The sequence below is a fragment of the Acomys minous genome, assembly GCF_964271855.1.
Source record: "Acomys minous genome assembly, chromosome: 4".
Classification (NCBI taxonomy): Eukaryota; Metazoa; Chordata; class Mammalia; order Rodentia; family Muridae; genus Acomys; species Acomys minous.
This window is the reverse complement of record NC_140486.1, coordinates 95,430,154-95,457,074: the sequence shown is the minus strand read 5'-3', so window position 1 is coordinate 95,457,074 and position 26,921 is coordinate 95,430,154. Positions and strand designations below refer to the sequence as shown.

Here is a 26,921-nt window from a genome sequence, read left to right as displayed (position 1 = left end):
ATTTTGTCATCTGTAAGATGCAAATGGAAGATAAACTCGAGGGGTGATGCTACAGTTCAAAACGGTAACACAGGTAACTTGCCCAGAGCTCCCAAGATGCCAAGTGGTGTGACGTAAACGCAGACACGTCCTGGGCCACGCCCAGAGTACACAGGATGCCATGTAAGTGTGAGATAAGCACAGACATGTCCTGAGCCACACCCAGAGCAAACAAAACAAGCACAGATTAAGCAGTGTGAGAACAAGCAAGGGGTATTTTATTGTATGCATATTCTCAGAACAAAAAACAAAGAAGCCCCACAAAAACAGAACCCACAAGTAGAAAGAACAAGAATGCCCAGCCCCTCTGGGATACATAGGGCACTGTATTATACGGAAACACAGCTGTACAAAGACAAATTGAATTACTTAACGTCACCTTTTGCTTTCCAAGTCAAAAAAGGCTACAGAGTAAAACTTTAAATTGTTCTCTGATAAAAATTTGCTGCACAATTAAACATCAACTTACTCAAAGAGTTATTGTATAATAAACTGCAGAAAATAGACAAGGCATTCAACAATCTGCTCACAATTAACAATTAAGCAATAGACACTAGCAGAAATTACCTTGTATCATTTATTTGTTAGGCCTCCCATCTATAATGAGCAGATCGTTTTCATTAATAGTAACTAGATTCTTGTCATTTTAGAGCTATCAGAGCCAGGCATGATGGCACACGCCTGTAATCCAGCACTTGGGGAGGCAGAGGCAGTTGGATCTCTGTGGGCTTAAGACCAGCCTGGTCTACAAAGTGAGTCCAGGACAGGCAAGGCTACACAGAGAAACCCTGTCTTGAAAGGGGGGGGGGGGATCATAAAGTACTTTTAATGAAACCTTGATTTTAACATATGTCTTCTGGGGTCTGACCTTCTACCCTACTTATCAATTTCAACCATTTAATAAATATAGGTGATAACAAACTGAACCATTGGGAGGGAGGGAGAACAAAGTGATAGGCTCTAGAGCAACAGTGTTTGTTGATGTCCTCTAGGCAGCAAGTTAAGACTAAGACATAGTAAACAGTTACAACCTAGTGAATATAAGTGGTTTCTACCAATGTGCGGGCCTATTGCTATCACTGGGGCCAACTAATAAAGGATCATTGAAGACGTGTTGAGAACACAGACTTGGCATCTCTCTATTACAACCTAGCTCGAAGCACACGGCTCTTCTCTAATATCCTGGACGGCTCGATCCTTGTCTGTACAAATTAGCTAAGAACTCTGGGATGGAAAGGACAGTAGCTGTTACTTGAGGGACTATCTTAAGTGGCCCATTTAGTAACAGAGTCCAAATAAGGCAAAAGTATGAGCCTTGCTGTCGCTTCAGTCAGTAAACTTGAGAATATAATTTTTACTCTCTATAAAAAATATGTCCCCATTTGCTACCTGACGTGTGACACACAAGATGAGCCTGGCATGCGCATTTTTGAAAGGAGATGTGATCACAGGCCCAAGAAAGGAGCAAACTGCCTTCAAACAGTCTACACTCCTTCTAAAGGTCCCTGCACTAATTCTTCCTCAAATATAAATTTCTTCCTTGATTTCTGTTAGCCCCTTAGAAGGTTCAGACCGACCTCATGTTCTCTATGCCACCCAGTGTTTTACATCAAGAGGCATTCAAAATAAAAAAGCTTGAAAAATATAGAGTATTCATTTCAATCTACCACAAATGTCCAGAAAGTCACATTTTACAGATGCTTTTAGGAAAACAAAACTGTGCAAGGCTCAGCAGTACTCCACAGGATAATGGTTCTGTCATGTTCTCTTTCCCTGGCATGGGCAGAACCACAGGCCGGGCTAAAACAGGCAGAGCAAGGAGAACGTTCTCCATTGTGGCTTCAATATATAACCCTGTCCGGTCCAAAGCAGTGCACATCTCGTAAAGTGTAGGGGAATCTGCTGCAGGATCATCAGACATAACATAAAAATTAAAAGGGGCAACAAAACCCTTTGGTCTTTCTCCTGAAGACAAGAGCTTTCAGTACAAATCTAGGACCAGTACGCCTGGCTGCCTTTCCTTTCCTCATTGTTTGTGTCCCGGCCATTGGGACATGACAGTTTTACTGCCCATCATAAACTTTTCCCTCCTTGTACGCCATGCTAACAAAGCATGTTTAGTCCCTTAGTCCTATCAGGCAGAATGGTCCTCATCTTGATGTAATCAAGTGCAGCAGTGAGGTTTTTAATCGATGCCCGTTAGCAGGAGTCACACAGATGCTGTGGGCACTCATTACTTATCCGTTAGAGCAGTCTACCCTCTCCCGCTGGCTCGCACGATTCTACAGGCACACTGCATGTGCCGCTTACTGTCAACACAGACATATGTATGAACATTCTCTGCCGGCTTTCTATCCCCGTTCTGTTGCTCATCCTAGCAATCTGGTCAGAAATTCGGACAATGCATTTCACACAACAGCTTTCCTAAATCTTATGAAAGTGATTTACAAGTTAGGGATCCCTGTACAAGACCTGATTGACTGATAACCAGCATGGGCCACCACTTTCTTCCTATGCAACATGAAGAACGCTAGTCACAACTACAACACAACAGAATATAAAAAGCCTCGGAGTACTTCTTCTGAGGGGCATAAATTGCTACCACATCACAAGGGCTTGTCTTGGGATTGCAAACAAAGGTGTCCGTTAGCAAGATGGGGCTGTACCATGGACCAGGCTGACGGCATCACATCCAACACCACCATGGTGGTAGCTGAGTTTGCCGTGGGTCATGACTAGCTACAGAGAAAAAAAAATGGCAGGAGGCTTATACAACAGCACCATAAAAAAAGCTTTGTCCACAGAGCAGGATTGGGAGAAAGGGACAAATGTGGGCTGCTCTCACACATGGGACACTGGCTGGAAGAGAAACAACTGCAGGGAGCCGAACCCAAAAGCCAATTATGGCACGACCGGACAGAACAGGTACACTGAAGAAGTTTATCAGAACCCAGTGTGGAGAACACTCACACGGCACGTTTGCGATTCTTACAGCAGGCCACCTCTCCTGAAGAAAGACAGATAGCCCTGCCCCCAACTCCTGACTGGACAGCAGCACGTCCTCAGGAGCCTCAAAGGACCCTCTCGGTAGACTCCATGTGTGCTCATAGGTTTGCATTTAAGAAGTTCTAAGCATTAACCTTTTTTGTTCAAAAATCTTCCCTATAGAACCTTCGTTGCTGGATTACTCTGCCATTAGCCATTGGGTCAATGCTCATGAGGCAGTTTTGCTGAGGAAATTCCATTCCTTAGGAGACCATTCTGAACACACCTTTTAGCGGCTAGTCCCCACAGGTAATTTCCACAAATACCTCAAGCACACCTTCATATATTTCTTTTTAAAAATATTGGTTTGCTTTTAGTGGCTGCTGTCCGTTTACATGACAGTGGCTGCTGAGCTACATGAAGGGTTTCGTCTCACGGAGGACGCTGTGCACAGTGCGGCACACCATCCATCACCCAGTTCCAGAATCAGTGTGCAGCAAATCCGGTCGCCAGGCTGCGGCCCACCACAGGAGTCATATCCCATATCTACAAGGAAGGCACACGGAGAAGGAACACTTACCACGGGTCGAATTTTAAGTCAGTACTGACAGTTACTAACTACACTGAAAACAAAACAACGCCCTGGCCCCCGCCCCCACAAAACCTAACAACAAGAAGAAACACTTCTAGGTGCATCTTGAAACCTCAAAATAATGTAACAATGTAGTAATATTTTACTATAATGTCCAAGAATATAAAATATTTGATTCATAACTTAAGTATAAAACATTTACTTTCAACTTCTGTTTGTGATCTAGTGATTTCATTACAAAATCATGTGATCATTCCTTATACATAGGATAGAATGTACAGGAACATTAATAAAGAATAAAAGAAATGCTACAGACAAGGCCTGGCAAAGAACCAAGCCAGACAAGAAGGGAATGCCTAGGGCCAGCTCAGAATCCACAGGACCTAAGAGGCACCCGGTCCGCACCATCATGACCAAACTCCCTGCCAGAGTGGAGGAAATCACAAACGTCTGCCTTGTTGTCATTCAGGGTTTTGAATAGGCAATTAGGTGACTACAAAAAGCAAAGGCAAATGGCAATGGTATGAGAAATGTCTTGAAGCCCATTCATTCATGGTGTGAGGATGGCTCCATCTCAACTGAGATGCTACCAGGCCAGCTTACCAGCTTACCTTTACAACACGGTCTGTCCCACAGGTCACCATCAGTCCCCTCGCAATGTCCATGGACATATGAGAGATGTTATGCTTTCCTTCATGAAATGTTGCTAGCGAAGTCCGACTAACAAAGAGAAAGGCAGCTGAAATGTACTGACTGCACCCAAAGCTAAGGGAGAGGCAATCTTCTAGCAATGTAGGTGGCTTACACACAATAATGGTGTTAACACTGTCTTCTAAAATATAGCAAAGGTTTTGCCATTAACATGTACAGAAAGCAAGATGATAACAAGGCTGTATAAAAGGCATCCTAAGGCCGAAGAGTGTAGCTCAGTGGTAGAGGCTTTGCCTAGATGTAATGAAGCTCTGGTTTCCAATGTCAACACTCAAAAAGGTGAAGAAGGAGTTAACACACCGCATAAAAATAACATTATTTTCATAGCAAAGCCTGGCACATAAACATAAAAACATGAGTCTATAGCACTAGAGAATAGCAGTGGAGGGGATCATGGGCAAAATCCTTAGGAAGTAATGCCTGACCATCTGCCACCCGTGAGAGCCAGGATGCAGCACCAAGTGGTGGCCAGCAGCATCCCTCGCTCCGCTAGTTCACCAGCCATCATGAGGGAGGACACAGGCCTCTGCTGCTGCAGCCATGGCTCAAGGGGAAAAGAAATAAGGGTGATTTTCTCTGAAAGGGTCTTCCCGCACCCCGGCATGTCTGATGAGGTGATTTAAGAGCATGTGAAGAAAGGGCGCTGGTCTTTACAGTCTTCCTAGTAACCAGCTTGGCAAGAGCAGACAAACGTCAGCCAGCTCGAACACCCCTGTCCACTGACCAAGAGCATGTCTATGCCTAGAGCCCCGTGGGACGGGTCTGTCAGCTGCTGGACTGCTCCGAGCCACTGTCATGGCACTCAGAAAAAAAAAAACAAAAACATCCCAGCCAGTGGAACAGGTTGAGATAAATAGTAGTGACCCAGAGTCACAAAGTTAGGACAGGAATTTCTCTTCAAAAATGCTTCCTGTAGACTGACAAGCTGGCTCAATAGGGTAAGGCACTTTTCCACCAGTTTGATCCTTAGGAATAATATGGTGGAAGGAGAGATTCCATAAATCCATAAATTGTCCTTGAACCTCCACACCCCAAGCTGTCTCTGTCTCTCTCTGTCTCTCTTCTCTCTGTCTGTCTGTCTGTCTGTCTGTCTCTCTCTCTCTCACACAAACACACACAAACCTAAAATAAACAAATGTGATTGAAAACAAATGAAGAGAAATGACATTCCAAAGAGTTGAGCACATGGGTAAGGCCTAGTGCCTTCCACGGGCTGCCCACATTTAGATGCCCATCAAACAGAGGTCCAGGGGGCAGTAAGACAAAGGCCAGAAGCACTCACTCTTCATCTTTGATGGAGTCATAGCAGGCATCACAAACTCGGACCTGGAACTCAAAGCCCATGACAGGGTAACTGGACCGCTTGCTGCTGCACTTCCCGCAGACGGCCTGCCCGCACTTCCTGCAGTGATGCTTCCGGGGTAGAGGAGGAGGGAGACAGGTGTCAGCTTCGCACTCATGTAAAAGCAGGGGAAATGGGGCCAGGGTGAATATGCTTGATACACCCCAAAACTCACTGCCATGAGACACTCAATTTTACCAGTGGGCAAGGATCTTTGAATAAAAACAACCGTCCTCGCTTGCTGGATAACGGCTCTATCTGGTCTACATTCAAGCCGAATACAAGCTCTTTTAGGAACTCAAGCTGGAGATTCTGGCAAGAAAATCTATTTCTCCATCAAAGAAAAGCTTTAAAGTAAATCTATCTGCACAGGGGAATAATGTTCTTTTGACCTTTCAAACTCTTGATTCAGGAAATAAACCTCCACGACACTCCTATTACTACCGATTTTTAACAGCCTTTAACAACTAACCCTTTGGTGACCATCTCTCTCTCTCCTACCCCGCCTCCCTCTCTCTTTTTCTGACTCAGCTGTTTCAGAGCATTTCACATGAGTGAGAAATAAAAGAGGCCCAGTGTTTGCTGACAGTCTGGATGGGGCCTTACTGTCAGGCAGTCTGAGTGAAGTAGAGAGAAGTTAGTGTCACACCCAAATACTAGGCTAATCCCTCTCCATGGGCACTCTCACTTAGCTGCCCAGGTTCATGCTCAGCCTGAGGGAGTGGCCACCCTTGAGGCAGTGCAGGAATGCTTTTCACTGCAGGACTTAGGCACCACGTGACTACCTAATGCTATCAGTAGTTCAGAAATAGGCTGGGGGGGGGGCATGTTTCTTAACTAAAAAAAAAAAAAAAAAAAAGAAATTTAGGAGAGTCTTAATGAAACTGTTCCAGGTGTGTTTATATTGGCACAACCTGGAATGAGCTCACAGTCACAGAGTCAGAGAGCACCTGCTCTCTGCTACTTACTTGTTAGTGACAGCTTAAAGCACATCATTCATTTTCCTCATTTATTTTAACTTTATCCTTGGCTAGTACAAAACACTGGCTTTAATCGGTCATAGTCCTAAATGCAAGCAATTTCCTCAGCTTGACAAAGGATTCTGCAGCTCCCCCAGGCATCGCTAGCTTTTCAGTGCAGAACAGCAGTGCAGCCATTACAGAAGCGGTCTCGGGGGCCCAGGGCAGGCCATGCTCAGCGACAGTAGCACAGCAGTGATAGAGATCAGTGGACCAAGTAACCACATGTGTAAGAATAGAATATACTTTTCTAAAAATTCAAATTAATGATAAAAGTGATGAGCTCCAGCATCCTTACATGGTGAGTAAGCAGCTGCCACTCACCTGTCGCAGCCCCAGTGTCTTCGTGTCCCACATCTGCTTTATATTCCAGAAGAAGGGCTGCTCACACTTCTGACAGGAATCACTCTCCAGCCACTGAGGAGCCTGGGGGCAGGAGCAAGGCAGAGATCTCAGACACCAGTGCAGAGCTCTAGAACTTTCTGGAGTTAATGTCTCTTTGAAATCCCACAATGTATTTTAGCTGAGGCTGTCATGATAAATAGCATGCTGTGTAGATTTTGTTGTTGTTGTTTATGTTTGGTTAGTTTTAGGAGACAGAAGCCCAAGGCCGCCTAGGTTGGCTTACCAGTGGTAAAGGGACATGACAGAAACAGGACAGGAAGGGGACAGGACAGAAATACACCTGAAGACTACCTTGATGGCTATGCGTGCGCGGTGGCACACCCGTACCCACCATGTACAACCATGCCAAAAGGGAGAAAGAAGGGTGAGAAACTCTGGAATGAAAGCCTATTTTCCCCTCAGCCTTTCACTGTGATAAAACCTACTTGAAAATCTATTTGCTATGTGACAATAAACTAAAAAATGCCACAGGGAACATAAGGCAGGAAGGGTTCCTGACAAGGACACAGCGACAGAGGAAACTCCCTCTACTGAAGAGGAAAAGGGCTAAGGTCCAGGTCCAAGGTTGTACTGCCCTGAAGCTCACACCGGCCTACGGTCAGAAAGCTGTGCCCATCTCATGCAGTCAAACAGTAGCGTGCTGGCATGAGTGAGACATGTCCAGTTAGGACATTTTCCTCAGAATTCCATGCCTGGGTGGGGGGCAGGGAGATGGGGCTCCGCATTTGAAGAGCTCTGCCTAGTGACCTAGACAGCCCTTTCACATGTCAGCCAAGCAACTGCCAGCGGGTTCCTAGACAACTGAGTGTGCTTCCACGTGACTCAATTTGAACTCTCCTTTTTTTTTTTTTTAAAGTCACAGTGGTTCTGATGGCTTGGACTTTAGGTGACATGGATGACATGCTAACCCTAGCTTTCCTACTTCGCAGCTGTGTCCCCAGGTTCATCTGTTATGTATCCTGTCAGGCTGTAAGATGAAGGGGATTCTTATGTGTAGGTGTTCTCTCTCATCAGTGCCTGATGGACAACAGCACCGTAAAGCCCAGGAAGTACCCAGTGTTTCATGTGCTTAAATGCACCGAATCTGTGTTGTAAGCACAGGAATCCAGATCACCTTTCCTGCCACTGTCAGATCATAGGTGAGGACCACAGGAAAGCCAGGAGGCTACTCTCTCTCCTGCTTGTGCACCGTGCTCCCCACAGGCTCTAAAAATTGGGCTCTATTTCCTTTATAACACAGGGTCTCAAAGCATGGTGCTGTGGAGTGACAGCTAAGCTCTGGCCTTGTATCAAGACAGAAGATTACTTTGCTGAACTAGAGGGCAGAAGAACACAAGGGAAGGAAAAAAAGGTGCTTTTAATCTGTTGAGCCAGCAAACTATAATCAGCACAGAAATACATGTGTTTTGGAACAAATTTTAACACAAGAAAATCCATAATTTTATTTTACTACTCAGAAGTTGGTGGTAAGCCCGAGTTATTGCAAGCCACTGGGCTCCGTGAGTGCTGTCCACGGATAAAAAGGGTTGTTTCACTTAGAACAGGCACGCAGAGCCGAGGACAGAGCTCAGTTGCTCAGCGCGTGCCAAGATGGAAGCAGCTCTGGGTTTGAACCCCAATACTGCAGAAGTTGGCTGTAGGGGCGTATACCTATAATCCCAGTGCTCAGGCAGTGATGCCGGGGAAGACCTGGAGGCCAAAGCCATGCTCAGGCCACATAGGTGTGGGTGACATTGAGACTTTGTCCTCAGAAAGAGAGCAAGTGAGGGATGGTGAACCAGGGCCTAGCCACCCACACTGGGCAAAAATGCTCTACCGCTCAGCGACACCCTTAGCCTAGAAGAGAGGACACTAAGCACAGCGACATCCTCTTTTCTACATCCCATGTCATCTGTCTAATCTGAACTAAGGGGATACAAGAATAATGCCACTGCATCACTGCCACCAACTGCTACCTCATCTCCACTGTACTGATGGACAAGTACAATCCATTCTCAAGTTGGCTTGCTCAAACGTGCTCCGTGAGCGAGTGTTACCGGTTCACTCCCACTTCGTATACTTACTTCCAAAAGGAACAGCCCTAATTGCATACTGTCAGGGAAGCAAATATGCTCCATTCTGGGAGGGGGCTGACAGCCACTGTGGGCTAGAAACAGGTCAGTAAGGGCAGGTAACTTCCAGAGACACTCCAGGTGAGCAGAGTGGAGCTGGAGAGCTGTTCTCCCTCTAGCCCCTGGCTAAGGAAGACCTGCACACTGTGCGGATCTCTGCCAGGGTCAGATCTCAAAGGCGGCAGGCTGCTCACCTTGGCGCTGCATTTCCCTAGCTAGGAAAAATTAGTATCTACTAAAAATAATGCCCCTTTTGATATAATTTGCTTTCCCTACTCTTAACAGGAAGTTATTTCTGCCATACAGGAAGCAACTTGACAGACAGGGCTATATTTAACTTTTCCTACATATACAGTTGCAGTTCACAATTATGTAATTTGAAGGAAGGGTGCTGCTCCCACTCTGACTGTGTTTTCTGAAAGAATGTACAAAGGATAACAAGGGTGGATGAAATCAGACTGGTTAAACCCGTGTGAGAATGCCAACAGAGGTCCCTGGTTATACAGGAAATGCATCCTCCCTCTCACACACCTGCTCTCTCAGAGTAAGACTGGGAAACGATGGACTAAGAGCCCAGGATGCAGAATAGCATAACCAGCTCGCTGTTCTTGGTGCATCTAGCTGGCAGCTGAGAGACAGGGAACAGAGCCCTGACTGACCTTTGCAAGGACAGCGCTATCATGCAGCAATACGGAGCTGGTCCTGACTATGTCTCACAACACATCACTCCAAGCCCTATCAAAAGACTTTTAGAATGTGTAGCTGTGTAACCAGAGTTTCCTGTTTGGCTTGCCACACAAAACTGCCAAGAAACCCAGCAATTAGCACACCTCTGATAAAGCACTGGCTCATGCGGCAGTCTATTTGCATCACAAGATGGCAAACTTCTTGTGGGTAATAAGCTGAAAAACTGCTTCCTATAGACTGAATAGCCTGACTGGTATTTATGGGACATACTAAAAACTAAAGTTTATTCAGTGAGAATCATAGATAGTCTGAAGCAACACAAAGCAGAGCCATGCACAGAACTTTATGGGGGGGTGACTTTGGATTAACATGGCATCCGCTTCAATGGCACATAGGGCACACTGAACCATGCAACGACTACATGATAGTACAAGGAAAATGCACAACAGCATGCAACACAATACCTGTTACAATGAAGTATCCAAATTAATTAATTAGTTAATTAATTAATTCACCAGGACTGGGGAGATGGCTCAGGGGCTCAGGGGCTCTGGTGTACAAGCATGAAGACTTGAGTTCAGATCCTTAGCATTCTCATACATGCCAGACACAGTTACATGTCTGTAACTCCAATGAGGAGTTGTCGACAAAGACAGAGGATTGCTTGGACTTGCAGTCCAGGCAGCCTAGCCAAAACCCTGGAATTCTAGGTTCAGTGAGAAACCTGACTCAAAGGATAGAGCAAAGAGGATAGAAAGGGACACTTGATGTCATTCTTCAGCCTCTGCATATGCATCTGTAGGCACATACACACAGAGACACAGACAGACACAAATGCATACATACATAAACACACACACACACACACACACACACACACACACACACACTTAAAAAACACATAACAAAGGAACAAAAACAAAACCACATAACACCAAAACATTTGCCATGTGTTTCCCCTACGTTTCCAGACAGTGGCCACCCTGTAAGTGTCTGCTGAATGCTTCTGAAGCAGAAGCATCTTTACCACCCACCATCCTTCTCTGGAATCCATTTCTGCTATCATCATCATCACCACAAGCCCCAGATGCCACCGAGCAAAGACAGACCTCGCCGGTGCCAGCAGAGATGAGCAGGAAACTCTGCTGGAAACCATCTGATAGCAGCTATAAAAAGCCTGTGGACATACACACCCCTCTAGCAAAATCTATTTTCAGAAATTTGCATGGGATGAATAATTAAAGACCCACATGACAACAAGGTCAAGCACAGTCACTGCAGTGTCACTCAAATGAGCAGAGGATTAGACTCTAAAGAAATGGAGGTGGCCTTAGACATCACCTCAAGCCATGGTCTCACACTCAGAGATTAAAACACTTATCTAAACAAGCGCTCACACCTAGTCAGGGGCTCAATGAAATGTACGAAGAAAACTGTATCAGGCCTGGACTCAGTGGAAGATAGTGCAATGCAAAATAAAAGCAGAGGACAGAGGCACACTTTTCCTGTGAGGACAGCTGTGCTGTGTCCTGTGAACGCCTTCCTTCTCGGGCTTCCAAACTGAAATGCTCTGGAGCTAGAGTACCATAGGTGGCCTCCATGACCCCAAATCCCTGGAACAGCAAGAAGGCTGTTGACTGCAAAGAATCCTCCAGGCTGACGGTCAAGCTAAATGCTGCCCATCTGTTCTGACTGCTCACCAATGGCAGATACTCCCACCCAGTGCAGAATCTGGCACAGCAGAGAGATGGCTGAGTCAGCAAAGTGCACTCACAACAAAAAGCCAGACATGGTGGTAAACGGCTGTAACATCAGTGTTGGGGGTTGGAGACAGGTGGCTCCCTGGGGCTGGCTGGCCAGCAGTCTTGTCAAGTCAGTGAGCACCAGACTTGGTGTCTCAAGCACTTAAGGTGGAGAGCAAGAGAGGAAGATGACCAATGTTGACATATGAAACCTGCACCCATGCTTATATACAAAAACACAATACAAACATGCCATACTTACATACATACATACATACAAATAAAATGAGCTTATTTAAAAACTTTAAAAGGCAGGCTGAACTTTGTTAGACAGTAACCTAAAGGTGGAGCATCAGGAAAGCTGGGATCGTTCACACCTCAGCCAGCTTCCCACCTGCAAGGTGGACAACTGAAAAGCCAGAGTGTGGCTCTCCTCCGACCCGCCCGCCGCCGTTGCGCGTTTCTGGTTCTTACCTCTTCTCTGCTGACATCCATGTTCCACACTGCAATCCCACCGTCTGACGAGCAGGAGACAAGCTGCCTCGTGAGCTGCAGGTAGCACAGTGACTGCACCCTGTCACTGTGAATGGGACACGAGTCACACATCAACATAGAGAAACCTAAAAACTCTTCCCGGGAGCTCCGTGCTCTCCTTCCTTCAACTACTCATGTGGGGTCAGAACTGGATGATGAGCTCGGCCCAGCATGCTTTGACATACCACCCAGATCATATTTTTTGTACAAAATAAATGCTACTCTGTTTGAATCTGTCATTTAGGCAGTAAGTCAAAGAGGGACAGGAACCACAGTTGTGTGTTTCCATCACCAAGTTCTCTTTTACACAATTTATTTACTTACTTAAAAACCAAACAGTGTTACTATTACTGGAATGTAGTTCATATGAAAAAGTACTCGGATCACTAGGCCTGTGAACAGCCACCTACATACGCAGCCACAGGTGACTCACATGCACACGTGGGTAGGAGAACTCTGCCCTCCTCTTGAAGGCTCTCAGACCCGGATGCCAGGCAAGCAATCTCCTGACCTGTTCACTTTGGCATCTAATTTTGTTTCCTGGCTAAATTTCAACTTGATTGTAATTATAGTAAACAGCTAGGGTTGGAGCAGCAACAAGGAAGAAAGGAAAGTGGGGTGAGGGGGTAACAGAGCTGTTCCTTTTCAAAGGCTAGAGACAAGCCCTATGTATTAAATGTCAGAGCTTAAGTAACTGTGGCTATTGATGCACACATTACTTTTTGATGAAATATAGCTTAGAGTTTAAAAAAATGCTTATGTTCCCAGAGCAGGAGTAGCCCTGCACTTTAACACCCACAATCTGCCAAGGGCAAAGGTCTCGAGTCCAGTCTCTAACCCATGCGTGCTTTAAGTAGGTATTTCAACAGGGCGACTCCTTGGGAGAGAAGAGTGAGGACCTCTTTGGACTAACAAGAAAGAACACCTTAGACTCCATTTTCTTTTTTTACTCAAAATTGACAGAAGCAGTTAAAGTGAACTCGGCCCGATCACAAGACAGGACAGAGTATCAGTGCCCTCCCCTCCTGCCTCCAACCTTCACCCCAAATGGTCACATACTGGTGGCCCTGAAGGAGGAGGGTCCGGCCTTTCCTTCCCCCGATGTCCCACATGATGATGCTGTTGTCGGATGCTCCCGAGAAGAGTAACCGTTGGATAGGGTCCCACCAAAGGCAGGCGACACTACCTAGGGAGGTGAGAGAGGGGTCAAACAGAACTCCGTGTCAGGACCCACATGTGCAACTGTGGAAAACCCAACCACTGGCTGAGCCTCTGAGGATTTTTGTCAGACAAAGGGTCATTCAACCATGTTCTCATGACTCATGGAGAAAACACTGGAAATCCATTATCCAAACTTGAAAGATGAGGATTTCTGACTGTGAACCACACAGCTCTGAATAAGAAGGCTTTGTAAGTTTTTCCTTGTTCTCTACCAATAATTTATAAAGCAGCTAGATATAAAATATCAGTTCAGAAAACTTCCGGAGAAAAAGAAATCCCACCAATGTAATAAAATAAATGCGTACAGATTATTGTGGATATTTTATACAAGATACAAATCTAGGTTGGTCCAAACCTCTGAGATTCTACAGACATTTACCTCAAGATTCTTATCTGACAGAAATAATGCCTCAAGAAAAAAAAAATGGATCAAGTCTATGAAATATTCCAAAGAGGTTTTGCTTAAAAGAAAAGAAAAGAAAAAAAGTCCAGCCCTTACACTTCACACTCTGCTAGCTTATCAAATTGGATGCCCTTGGGGAAAACATGTTTCTAGAGATTTCTCTTCCGGGAGTGGCTTTGGTTGTTACTACGGGTCTAGGAAACAAACAGTTATATTGAGCCAGTGACGCACTGATAATTCCCCTGGGGGTATATAGAAACTAATGAGGTCACCGGCAGAAGCAAGAAAAGTCGGCTTCTCACATAAACTTTCCCAAATCAAAGTAAAAGTGAAACATAAAACAAAAAAGTACTTGGCAAAACAAGCTTAGCCACCAACCCCTTTCACCCCCTCCCACCCCCACCCCCCAATTTTATTGACTCCTATGCCCCTCATGTGTCAGTTATTGGCCTAAACCACAGATAAACACAGTCTGACATCAAAAATCACTAGGTAGTCTCAGGACCCATTCTGCCCTCAAAAGCCCAGAGAACCCTAAAAGGTCGAGGGGTCATGAGAGAATATCCGGTCCTCGGGATGCGGCTGCATGGGGAGCCTTGCTTTTCTGCAACCGATTTCTAAAGCCCCATTCATTCTCCTTTTCACCTTCCCCCAGAGGCCCTGATCTTGGATAGTCTACTTCATCTCAGCAACTTAGCTAGAAAGTGTATGATGCATCTAACTTGTTGTCACTGAAAACCTAACTAGATATACCTCAATCTTCTCAACAAACTTTCAGTTCTTTAGTCTCAACTAGAGGACCTCAAAGTTCCTATCTGTGACTCACACAGAAATGGAATCCAATAGTTGGTATAAAGACCACATCGCACTTCAGCTCAGTGGTCAATGAAATCAAAGTATTGCCCACATGAACATAAAAAGTTTACGCAACTCAGCCAATGGAATCTTACATTCCTCCACAGAGCCCGGCTGCCATACTACATACACTACAGAAGCAGGGGAATTTTATCTAGTGGTTCACTCCTGAGTCATGACCCAGAGTATGAGGGCCGAGTGTAAGGATGACCAGTCCATGGAGTTTCACTAAGGGCACCACCCTAGAAACTAAGGACAATGGTAATGAGAAAGGTCTGCTTAAGAGGAATGGTCTGGGAATGGAGGTGTAGGGTAGGGGTAGAGTTCTCACATGGCAGGCACCAGGCCCTGGGTTTAAAACCAGTTCAATTCCCCACCCCTTGAACACTCTTATAGAAACAATAATTTTCAAAGGCTGTTGGGCACAGTGGCTGGCCAGTATCCTCCCAGCACCTAGGAGGCTTACACAGCTGGATTATTGTGAGCCGAGACCAGCCTGAGCTGCACAGTAAGCCTGGCTCAGCATCATACCCATCTGATGCCCAACGGTCACTTGGTTTTCTCTTCAATCCCATCAAACTGAAATCTGGCAGATCACAAGGAGGGACCACTCCCCAAACCACCGAGCTAAGGATGGAATTTGGCTGCCTGACCTAGGTGAAAACTTGTGACCGGAGCCTACCTTCATGTCCCTTGAGGGTTGTGATAACTGAACAGGTGTTCTGCTCCAGTTTCAGCAGGGTGATCTGTCCTGAGTAATCACCAACAAAGGCGTGTTGAGTGTCCAGGTCATACCTGGGGAGAAGTGGTCAAGGCCAGGTAACGAGATTCATCTCAACACAGTCCTACAGAGTAGGCAATGGCAGCTATAGTCAAAGCTTAATGCGGAACTCTGATAGTCTACAACAGTGACCACAAACCTGAAATCATGATGTGAAAGGCAATGAGCAAATAGCAATCAGGTGATAGGTGTACACTGAAAGAAAAATTAAAGTAGCTAGATTCATAAGGAAAGCTAGTATCCATCCAAAGTTATTACAGAGACCAGCAAAAAGAAAAGGCATGAGAGCTGATAGAGACAACAGACAGGCCATTATAGTCACACTGAAAGCAAACACTAAAGAATAAATTAGCTAAACAGTGAAAACAGCAAACACGTACACACACACATACACACACACACACACACACACACACACACACACACACAATGGATCAGGATGTTGTTTTATGAAATATCTATAAAATGTCACACTGACAACAAGTACAGGACATAAACTCATATTCCTTCTGGGCTACATAATCTAACTTTAAATGAAGACAGTGGCTTACTTTACTTTACAGTGCGTAGTTCCATAATCTAGACATTAGCTATCTGTGGTGGTAGCCAGCTTAAAGCGAATTAACTACCAGTAGCCATCCATTCGTCTCTCACTCTGCAACCACAAGCATCTGTAGAAAACCAGCACTGTATACAAAACAACAGGCTGACTGCGAGGACTCTAGACCACAGGTCAGCAGCACTACAAGCCGGGCCACAGCTGTGACTGTGTGTGTTCTGCAAAGCCATTATGAGAGGTGTTACATGTGACCAAAAGCTCACTTACAATATGTCAGCATTTCTCCCTTGTTTGAGGCTAAATTCTATGGTATTATTGTAGTAGTTTATTTTAAATATCTCATGTTATAGATTCGCTTATAACAAAAATTAAGAAAATAGTTTTCCATGTGTTTGTGGGAGAGGCGTATCATGGTACCATCCATAACACGCATGCAAAGGAAAAAAGAACTACGTTCCGAAGCTGGTTCTCTTCTCCTACCATGTTGGCCCCAAGAGTCAAACTTGGGAGCTGAGCCATCTTGATGGCGCCTAACAAATATTTTTAATGAAAGCTTTTGTTGTGTATGTGTGTGTGTGTGTATGTGTGTGTGTGTGTGTGTGTGTATGTGTGTGTGTGTATGTGTGTGTGTATGTGTATGTGTGTGTGTGTGTGTGTGTGTGGTGTGTGTGGTGTGTGTGTATATGTGTGTGTGTATGTGTATGTATGTGTGTATGTGTGTGTGTGTGTGTGTGGTGTGTGTGGTGTGTGTGTATATGTGTGTGTATGTGTGTGTATGTGTGTATGTGTGTGTGTGTATGTGTGTATATGTGTGTGTGTGTGTGTGTGTGTGTGTGTGTGTGTGTGTGTGTGTGTGATTTCGCTGTATGACTCAACTGTAAGAGAGAACTATCCTAGGTGTTTATGATGTTTGTCATGTCATCACTGGTGTGCCCAGCAGCCAGAGGTCCCCTGGAGCAGAGGTGAGCTGTGTGTAAAGATGGGGAGCTAAAGCTCGGACTGTTATCATCTGGGGCACCTGAGGCACCTGTGAGAGTACTCTAAGAATTAAAGGGCCATTTCACATCCATTAAGGAAAAATAAAATAAAATAAAAAGCATGAAGCGAAGGTTTGTATGCTGCTCCTGACAGCCCACCTGTAAAGCCCAGGGCAAAGCAAAGTCTTTCATTTTGTAATGAAAGAAATGAAGGGCGGGGCTTGCATTGATTGGGCTTTACAACTTCGTATAAAAAGAATTAATACCAGCCACACAGAACATGTTTATGTAATTATTTTTTCACAGACATGCTCTATACCAAAGAAAAGCCGACGAAGACAGTTCTCGGATTTTAGGTTGAATGCCCAGGAGTCATTCTGTCTTGAGAACAACTAATAATTCAACTCCCAGTGAAGCAGTGAGGTGAGAGGGGGCGGGGAGGGGAGCCGGGCACGCAGAAGGATACTGCAAGCAGGAGGCCCAGGATGAGAAGAAGTGACGGCCAAGCATGTTCCCACTGCGTGTGCACATCCAGCTCACAGACTTGTCGTGGCCAGTGCTGATCACCCACTCGGCGGCCAAGCTGAAGATGATAGCCGACACTCTGTTCTGATGGGCTGCAGGGAGACAAAGGGAGGGTCAGTGCCCTTCAGGACAGAAACACCTCCCCAGCTGAGAGAGCCGAGGCTCAACTTCCACAGCATGAATGCGAGTGTGTAAGGCATGATCCCGGTGGATCCCAAATAGTCTGCTTCCCTCCGTCCCCCGTGCACTGGCCCAGGCTCTCTCCACAGCCCTGGGCCACCCCACGGAAGACTGTCAGAAGGCAGGTGCCACTGAAGAGCCATCCATGCTCAAGAAGGATTCTGATAATGGAAAACAGACTTTAAAAAAAAGATCATCTGTCTGCCTATGTTCAAAGGACCATTTTTTTGCTCTGAAGACCTTAATATGCAGTCTGTATGTATGGTGGCAGCTTTTTCTCAACAGAGCAAAGGTGTGTTTTTGCTGGTCACTGCAATGTTTTGACCTTTCCTCGGATGTCATCATTGGTCATGCCTTTCCTGCCAACATGGATGGATATACCGTCACACTATAAAGATAAAACAAAACCCTCTCTTCTCTTAATTTGCTTTTTGTTAGGTCTTTAGTCAGTGCAACCAGAAAAGTAACTAATATACATGGCTAATATCTTTATTTAATAGAAAATATGCCCATTTTAGAACAAATTATTATCAATAAGATTTAAAAAAAATATTGGCATTGTATATAAGAGCAAATACAATCTTGTGAAATTTAAAAAGAAGCCCTTATGGAATAGCTTTTGTGTATAACTTTTTATTATTATTTATAAAGACAGAGGATCTGTAAAGCTCTCTGAAATAGTAGCAGAGAAAGGAGGAAGTTTTCCTATACTTAAGCTCTGAAATCTTTCTGGTTGATTCCGGGCACACCAAGGTAGTGGCATGACTGTGCTTCATCTGGCACAAGACCCTGAACATGGCTGGTGCAGAGAAAAGGCTGCCTTTGCTCTCAGCTGTGTGAGCTGCTCCAGAAGAACTGGGAGACTCAGAGTCAGGGTAACTGTCATGCACACACGCTATGAAGATGCTATGCTAAAACCCCACATGCTCCTGAAAACCCCAAAACTTCAAGGGTGCTCAACGGCTCTCAGCTACAGGTCTAAGCAAACCAAACCCCGGATGGTGACTGAGAGACTGAGTGACTGCTGTGCTGTCGGGCTACGTGCGCCTGTCGCTTTACTTTTTCTGATTTAATGCTATTTTTAATTTCCACAAACATAGAGTGCATAATAATTTCAGATACAAAAACTGAGGGATACGGCTTTTAATTATAGACTGTATTTTACAAGTAAAAGATGAATTTGATCTGTCTGATCCCGAACATTTTGCCCACTAAATCCGTGGCTGCCAGACTGAGATAAAGCTCACGGTAAAGACTTCACAATGACAGTCAATTACTTTTCTCAGTAAGAGCTGTCTTGTTTGTGGGATTAGATCCTTTTCGTTGTTGTAGTTTTTCAATGTTTCTTTCAGGAAAAGAAGGTAAAGCCTGTTAGCGCTTATCCTGCTTCCCCCACTGTTTCTAAATTCTCCTCTGGGATAAAATGAAAAATGTGGCAAACTCTATTCAGTCTTCCACATGGCTTTTAAGATGTTGTAAGTCACCAATGAAATCTAGAAGCCACTACAAAACTATGCTTCTTCCAGCTCATGGAGAACTCTGACAACTGAAATACAGACTTTATGAAATGTGTTTTGATAATCACAGATGTTACAACACACTGCAACTCCTTGGGAATAGGGGTGCAGTCCATGAACGGACATCCACGGAAGACAAATGACCAGCACTAAATAAAGCTGAAGCCATTTTTAAAACTGTGAACTTTTCTATCAATCTGGTACCAAATACTAAGGCAACAAGGTGAGGAGGACCCAGCAGGGGGGCGTCTCGCCTACTTGCAAGCCACGGAACTGCAAGGAGCTGCACTTTTGCTAGGGAAGCAATTTGCAAAAATAGACCTGAAACATTAAAATAACTTTGTAGTGTGTAAGTTGGCTAGTCCACTTGTAGGAGTTTGTCTTAAGTAGGAGTCATCAAAATTTAACATCTAGAGGCAGTGTCACAGTCAAGAACATATACATTTATACACGTAACTATTAATTACACGCACAGACACATGCATGTACACACAAACACACACATCTACATTGTACTGCCTGTTAACCAAGAACTGGAAGCAATCCACATCTTCTTCCAATACACTTATGTAAAATAGAAAATTTTAATGGCAGGCAGCAGGCAAGGGTGGTAAATAGCAATATTCTCTCATACAACTGGTGTAATAAATGGAAATGTTACCATGGAAACCTACCTTCAATCACAGCACAGGCCATTCTAGCTTTGTGTGTGTGTGTGTGTGTGTGTCTAAATGTGCACACGTGCAAGAGTGTGTGTCATTACCTGGATAGGTCTTGACAAAATTCATTTTATTAAAATCTTCAGAAACGTGAAACTCCTAAAAGCAAGCATATGCAATAAAAAGACAATTACAGTTCTTAAAATGACAGGAGCTCAATTTGAAGAACGAAGCAAAGTCCAGAGAGGCACAGCGCTCACTTGCTGCAGAGGGGATGTGACCTGTTCCTCCCAGCAAGCCTGTCCTAGGGCCACCTTTCCTTTAAGGAGGACCCGAGCAGCTGGAATCCTACAAAGAGGCTGCTGCTGGCCAGCACAGAGCCTGAGCCCGGTGGGTGCTTCCTCTACAAGCCAGCCTCGCTCTCACTGCAGAAGTTTGTTAATCTTGCTCGTTTGGCTATGCAAAAATCAATAAATAAACCCTCAAGACAATGCACAAGAAGCAAAACATTGAAGACCTATTATCAACAGAATTAACGACTTACAAAAAAGATGTGGGGATGGCTCAGCAACTTAATGAGGAAAATATGCATGCTGTGTACAAAAGCATACCCTCTAAAACACTCATTTTAGAGGTTGTGGAGGGTCTTTGATAGTACTATATTTTCCAGAGAAAAAGCACACACTTTTGTAATGAAAAGAATAAATGAAACCCAAAAGGATACGCTCTAAGAAAGAATCTACTGATCAACGTTACATTGCTAAGTGTCTATGCAACGCAGGCTGAGAGTGAGAAAAACACAGAAGCAAATACAGACTCCCTGTCCTCCGGATGGCTTTGCTGGGTATCAAAGTTCATCGTCACTGTACATGAGAATCTAGGCAAGGTGGCCGGCCAGCTCCGAGATCAACTGCTGACTACTGCTGAATTAGAATGGCACTGCCCCTTTCTGGTGGAGCCACAGCTTTCACCCTGCTGTAACTGCAGCTGTTCTTCAACCAAAATGCAGAGGAAAAGAACTCCCCAGGAGATGCACACACTGCCACCCAGAGAAGATGCTTGCAGCTGACACTTGAGGGTTTCTTATCTCACATGAGCATGCGCACCACCATGATATCCCTAGGAAGTCTTCAGAAGGAGAGGGGCGGAGCTTTGCCATTCCTTTCCCTCTGGTATGAGGTATTACTTCCAGGCCTTATAAAGCTGCGATTATAAACTGTGTAGGGCCAGGTGTGGTGGCACATGCCTTTAAGCCCAGCACTCAGGAAGCAGAGGCAAGAGGATCTCTATGAGTTCAAGGCCAGCCTAGTGTACAAACTGAGTCCAGGACAGTCAAGGCTACACAGAGAAACCCTGTCTCAAAAACAAACAAATAAACAAACAAACAAAATGAAACAGAATAAAACAACAATAAAAACCACCTAAAGACTGTTTAGGATAGTTAACTAATACAAATTAATGGTTAGTCAATTAGACTAATGGTCATGTTAAATACTAGTTTAGCTTATTTAAAACAAAACTATTTCCTAAGTTAAATAGATAATAGATAACTAGAAACAAGCAATGTTTGCCTGTTTAGATTTACTGTAGAAAGACAGACAGATAGATATGATGCTATAGATAGATAGATAGATAGATAGATAGATAGATAGATAGATAGATAGATGGCTTCAAAACCTCAAAGACCTACAGAATATGGCACTTGAAGATGTTTTTATTAATTTAAGGTGTTTTTGAATAGACAAATCAACCTCTGGAAGCACTCACAGCCTACCTCAAAGAAGACATGAGCGTCAGGCAACCTCTCTAAGGAGATGCTTCAAATATGGCAAGCTGGCCACTGGATGGTGGCGGGGGGAAGGCTTCCATTCTACTGCAGACAAACTCTGCCTAAAATGGGCAAGCTTGGATGCAGGCCAAGCCGATTTCTTAGCTCTGCCAAGACAAGGCAAGCAAGTCCTTCCTAGTTCCTCCTTCACACGTATGTCTGTCAGACACACTGAGCCAGAGGCTGAAGATGATGCTGTAACGCTACAGAGAAATTCTGAGTGACTGGGTAGCCAACTGCCTCATCCATCTTTATTTTATTTCAGAAGCTGGTTGCTTGCAGTTCCTGCTTACTTAGGTATAATTTTATTCCTTCTTAAGTCTCTGATAGGGTTGAAGACCAGATAATCATAGTTTTACAATTAAGTTGCTTAAGAATTAAGATGCTTTTAAGGTCTAGATAGATGTTTTTGGGTTGATTGATGTAAGGTATGATAGAGAATGACTTAGGTACAAAACTTTAGACTCACCCAGATAGAATGGATGGTATTTTCCTCAAGGTTGCCGAATAGATATAAACCAGACATTATGATTTTAATCTTACATAATAGTTTTTATGATTGTTTTATAATTGTCCTTACTGTACATAGTTTTTTAAATAGCCTTTTTAATTAGTCAAAAAAGAGGAATTGTAACAACATAGTCTGGTGCTTTGTATTTGACTGGTAATTGCTTTGCTCCCCGAGGTCGGCTTGCTGTCTTTTACAAGCAGACTGTCACGTATCCCAAATGGTGCTGTATAACCTCGCCTCCAAATAATCCCTGTTTAACCAATAACAGGCCTACACCATGGCAGGGCAGAGGCTAGGCATGGCCAAGGTTTGTGGGCTTGGAGGAGAGAAGGATCATGGGAAGGGGAGAGACAGGTATGAGAGGAGGAGACCACTGTGAATTTGCATAAAGAAGAAGCATGTGGCTGGGAAGACTTTACTCTGCAAGATCAGCATGGCTGGAGGGGAGCGGCCCGGATGGGAAGCACGTGCAAGTGTTTGTGTTATTTTGGATGAGAAGTAGCCCAGATAGGAATGAGTAGAGCAAACGGCGTGGGCTGTGGAACTGGGAGATAACAAGGTAGTTTAGGGGTTAATATCTGCCCAGCCCCGGGTGAAATAAGGCTTACTAAAGTTCTATCATGTGTCTGTGTCTTTTGTTGATATGGTAGCAGTTTAACAATAACTGCCATAATAATAATAGGCTATTAATAGTAAACATTAGTAGGCTTTTTATTCTCTACAACAAGGTTAGTCTTTTAAGAGTACAGCCAAGCACAAGAACATAGGCCGCACCTTATAATCCTACCACTCTCAAAGGGGGAGGTGGCAGATCGCAGGTTTGAGGGCAGTGGGGGCTACAGATTACGGCCAGCACGAACAACGTAGAAAATCCTATCTGAAAGAGGTACAAGGGGGTGTGAAATACATCTATCATTTCCTGTCAAAAACTTTTTGATAGCTTCTCAGTAAATTTACAATAAAATGTAAAACTTTATCCACAGGCCCTGCATGACCTTGCCGCGTCCATGTTTCAGTTATGCCTGTGTCCTTCCTCTGTCACTCAGGACCACCAGCCAAGATGCTCTCCAACACAGACCTGGGGTACCTCAAGGTAAAACTCTTAGAAGGCAAGATGAATATTGAGTATCTGTTTGACAGATTAGGCACACTCAAGAGTGATGTGGCCACAGATTAATTTATTCCTATGAAAGCAGGATAAATGAGCTTGAACCAGATAAGTAATAACTTCTTAGGTACTGCAGCCAAAGTACAAGCAACAAGAAAGGGGGTGGGGGGGGGATAAATTGGACTTTACAAAACTTAAAAATTATTGAAAAGAAATTATTAGGATAGGAGAGATTTTTGCAAATTGTGTATCTGATTGGAATCTAGTATCTAGCACTAAGCAAGAACTTACAACCCAAACCCACATCACAGGATGCTGACACAGGCTTCTACGATCAGCACTTTGAAGTAAAGACATGAAGGTGATGAGCTTTGGGGGCAGCTGGGCTATGAAGCAAGGCTCTCTCTCTCTCTCTCTCTCTCTCTCTCTCTCTCTCTCTCTCCCTCTGTTTCTCTCTCTCTCTCTCTCTCTCCCTCTGTTTCTCTCTCTCTCTCTCTCTCTCTCTCTCCCTCTGTTTCTCTCTCTCTCTCTCTCTCTCTCTCTCTCTCTCTCTCTGTTTCTCTCTCTCTCTGTGTGTGTGTGTGTGTGTTTCTCTCTCTCTCTCTCTCTCTCTCTCTCTCTGTTCTCTCTCTCTCTCTCTCTCTCTCTCTCTCTCTCTCTCTCTGTTTCTCTTTCTCTCTCTCCCTCCCTCCCTCCCATCTGTCTGTCTGTCTGTCCCCCCCCTCTCTCCCTCTCTCTCAAAAAGTGGACAAAGGATTAAAAGGTTCATTAAAAATGGACAAAGGATTTCCTAAAATGTTAATAGTCACCATATGATCCAGAAATCCCATTCCTATATATTTAACAAATTTTTAAAATGCAGATTTACATAGAGACTTAGGCACAATGCTATAGTAACAGTGTTCACAACAACCCCACACAGATATAATCCCAATGCCAATCAACTCATCAACCAATGGCCAAAGTGAGATTTCTCTACTAGGAGAATACTAGCCCACAGTAAAAAGAGATGAAGTAACTGGTCCAAACTGCAATTGGAAAGACCCCTCAAGATACACACCACAGTGTGACTCTGTCACACAGAACATGTAGCATTAAGAACTCCCCATTCTGAGAAACTCCCCATTCTTGGGAGGTGTACCAGGGAGTGACTGCCAACGGACACAAGCTTTCCTTGGGGGATGTGAGAATGTTCTGTGATTAGAGTGGTGATGCTGACATGATCTAATGAATATACAACACCACAAGCCACTAAAATGTACATGCAGAATGATGGCCATTATGATACATGGGTTACAGATATGTAACCCATGGGAAACAGATATGTACAATCAAACTAAAAAGACACCAGTCAATAACAGACTGAAAATTTAAACAGCCTATCCTTCACCAAAGGGGGTTTGAGGTGCACTGCTTTCCTTCCAAGGTCACAGGGTCACAAGATGAGTAGCTGGTCCCTTCTTGTGAGCTCTGTCTTACAGAGGAACACACACACATGCAGAGGTCCCCACCACTGTGTCAAAAGCAGCAGCAGCTGCAGGTCTCCAATCCACTGTAAAGAGGTGGGCTTTGTGGATGACCTGAGCGCCGGCTGAGACACTCACTAACCCCGAAAGCAGGGAAACAGGTTTACAAGTCCCATGACAAACATCCTGCTCAATGGAAGGAAACACCAGGTAGTCTTACAAAGGACACTCTGAATACAACGCAGACACGTCTTACCATTACAGCCCCGTTATCCTGGCCCACAAATATCCGTCTGCTGTCGTGATGGTAAGCCATAGCAGAGCAAGGAGCTGCCAAAAAGACGAAGACCACATCGTGAGAAAAGCGAAGCACTGGAAGCCACCGGTTAAAGAGCATTATTATTAAGAAGCCTTATGTGGGTTAGGTTAAAAAATAGACATAAATGCTTTATAAAAAATTATGCACATTAAAAATATAACTGAAGTTCCCCATGATTTAAGTTTAAAATTAGATAATAAATAGATAAATTTTTTTTAAGTTTAAAATTGGCTCATGGTAAGTCTTCTAATAGTTACTTTGAGACCTTTGGGTGACGAGAGCCAGTGTGAAGTCTCATCTAGATGGAACTCCTACTATAGCATAGTTGACTCTGGGAACCAGTGCTTCTGGGCATGCTCTGACATCCAGAGGCTCACGCTGCCCCGCCACGCTGCCCCAGAAAAGACCAAGCTAGGAGACCCACCATAGGATTGCTTTTTCAAAAAAAAAAAAAAAAAAAAAAAATCACTCCCCTTGGCAATAGCACACACCCCAGTTTGGAGGAGGCAGAGCTGTGACTGCATGGGGTAGCATCGACCTCTTGACTCCACACACCCATTGTGTGCGTGCATCCCTTTCCAGGAATCATGGGTGACAGAATAAATTTCTCCAACAGGAGAAACTACTGTCTTCTAAAAATCAAAAGGAGTGAGATTTCTGAAGCTGAACATTTGGAGACAGAACTGTTGGGGTTCACTCAGCATAAGTAATTTTAGCTAAAAATGAAAGAAGCACACGTGGAAATGCATGCCAAGGGTGAACAAGCCAGATGTGTGTGACTTTGAATTTAGGCTGAGTGGTGCACACTTGTAACTGAGGTAGACATCTGGTATCTTTCCTTGACCTCTCTCTCTCTCTCTGTTTTGAGACAGGGTGTCTTCACTGAACTGTAGCTGACCAATGCAGTTAGGCTAGCTAGCCAATGAGCTTGAGGGACGTGCCTGTTTGCACCACCTTTCCTAGCCCTGCTAGAGCCAAGAAGCATTATGCCTGGCCTTTGTGTGGGCTCTGGGCTCTGGGCTCAGGTCCTCATTGTGTGGCAAGCACTTTACAGGCCGAGCCATCTCCCCAGCCACTGGGCTCATACTCTGCCAAAGTTTTTATTGTTATTATTATTATCATCATGTTTAAGAATTACAGTCTCTACCAGGCATAGAGGCACTTGACTTTAATCCCAGTACCCAGCAGGCAGAGGTAGGAGAATTTCTGTGAGTTTGAAGCCAGTTTGGTCAACATACAGAGTTTGACACCAGCTACATGTACAAAGTAAGGCTGTCTGAATTAAACAATTATCATAACCACAAAGATACACTGTTATACACACAGACACAGACACACACACACACATGCACACATACACACATCTTACAGTTAAAACAAACATCAACTGCTTTGATGATTTAAAAGATCCACTGTTACCATTTTTGTTTTCTTGACAGTTGATGATAAATCTTGATGCTGGCTTTAAGTTTCAACTCTTCTGATGCCTGACACTAGCATAAAACCACATGAATATGTAGAATCCCTCAGTTCTGTAAAAATGTCAATGTGCTGAGTAATTTTATGACGCTAGAGTTTTGTTATTGTTGTCTTGTTGTGTGATTGGGGGGACACACGCATGCCACAGTAAACGTGTGGCGATCAGAAGATGACTTTCAGGAGTTTTCTCTTTCCACTGTAGGCTCCAGAGACCTAACTCAGGTTGTCAGGCTTGTGTGGCATCTACCAAGTCATCTCACAAACCCAGAGTTTCTGAATTAAAAAGCCTCCCTAGTTTGGTTTCAATATAGTAATACCCTGGCCTTCCCCACCCCTCCCTAGAGAAGAGCATTCTACCAGGGTAAG

At 44.4% G+C, this 26,921-nt stretch overlaps 1 protein-coding gene across 1 annotated transcript in view; it reads right to left on the bottom strand.

Annotated features, from left to right (window-relative positions):
* Positions 1 to 236: 236 nt before the first annotated feature.
* Positions 237 to 26,921, bottom strand: part of WDFY1 (WD repeat and FYVE domain containing 1) — a 49,772-nt gene continuing 23,087 nt past the window's right edge. The window contains exons 3-12 of the mRNA XM_084779483.1: positions 25,014 to 25,087; positions 19,949 to 20,003; positions 17,430 to 17,580; positions 15,329 to 15,441; positions 13,227 to 13,353; positions 12,108 to 12,213; positions 7,013 to 7,114; positions 5,610 to 5,740; positions 4,228 to 4,336; positions 237 to 3,570 (exon numbers count right to left, since the gene is read on the bottom strand). Of these exons, the coding sequence (XP_084635609.1) occupies positions 3,511 to 3,570; positions 4,228 to 4,336; positions 5,610 to 5,740; positions 7,013 to 7,114; positions 12,108 to 12,213; positions 13,227 to 13,353; positions 15,329 to 15,441; positions 17,430 to 17,580; positions 19,949 to 20,003; positions 25,014 to 25,087 (1,028 nt within the window). The 3' untranslated portion in view covers positions 237 to 3,510. The remainder of the gene's footprint in view (positions 3,571 to 4,227; positions 4,337 to 5,609; positions 5,741 to 7,012; positions 7,115 to 12,107; positions 12,214 to 13,226; positions 13,354 to 15,328; positions 15,442 to 17,429; positions 17,581 to 19,948; positions 20,004 to 25,013; positions 25,088 to 26,921) is intronic.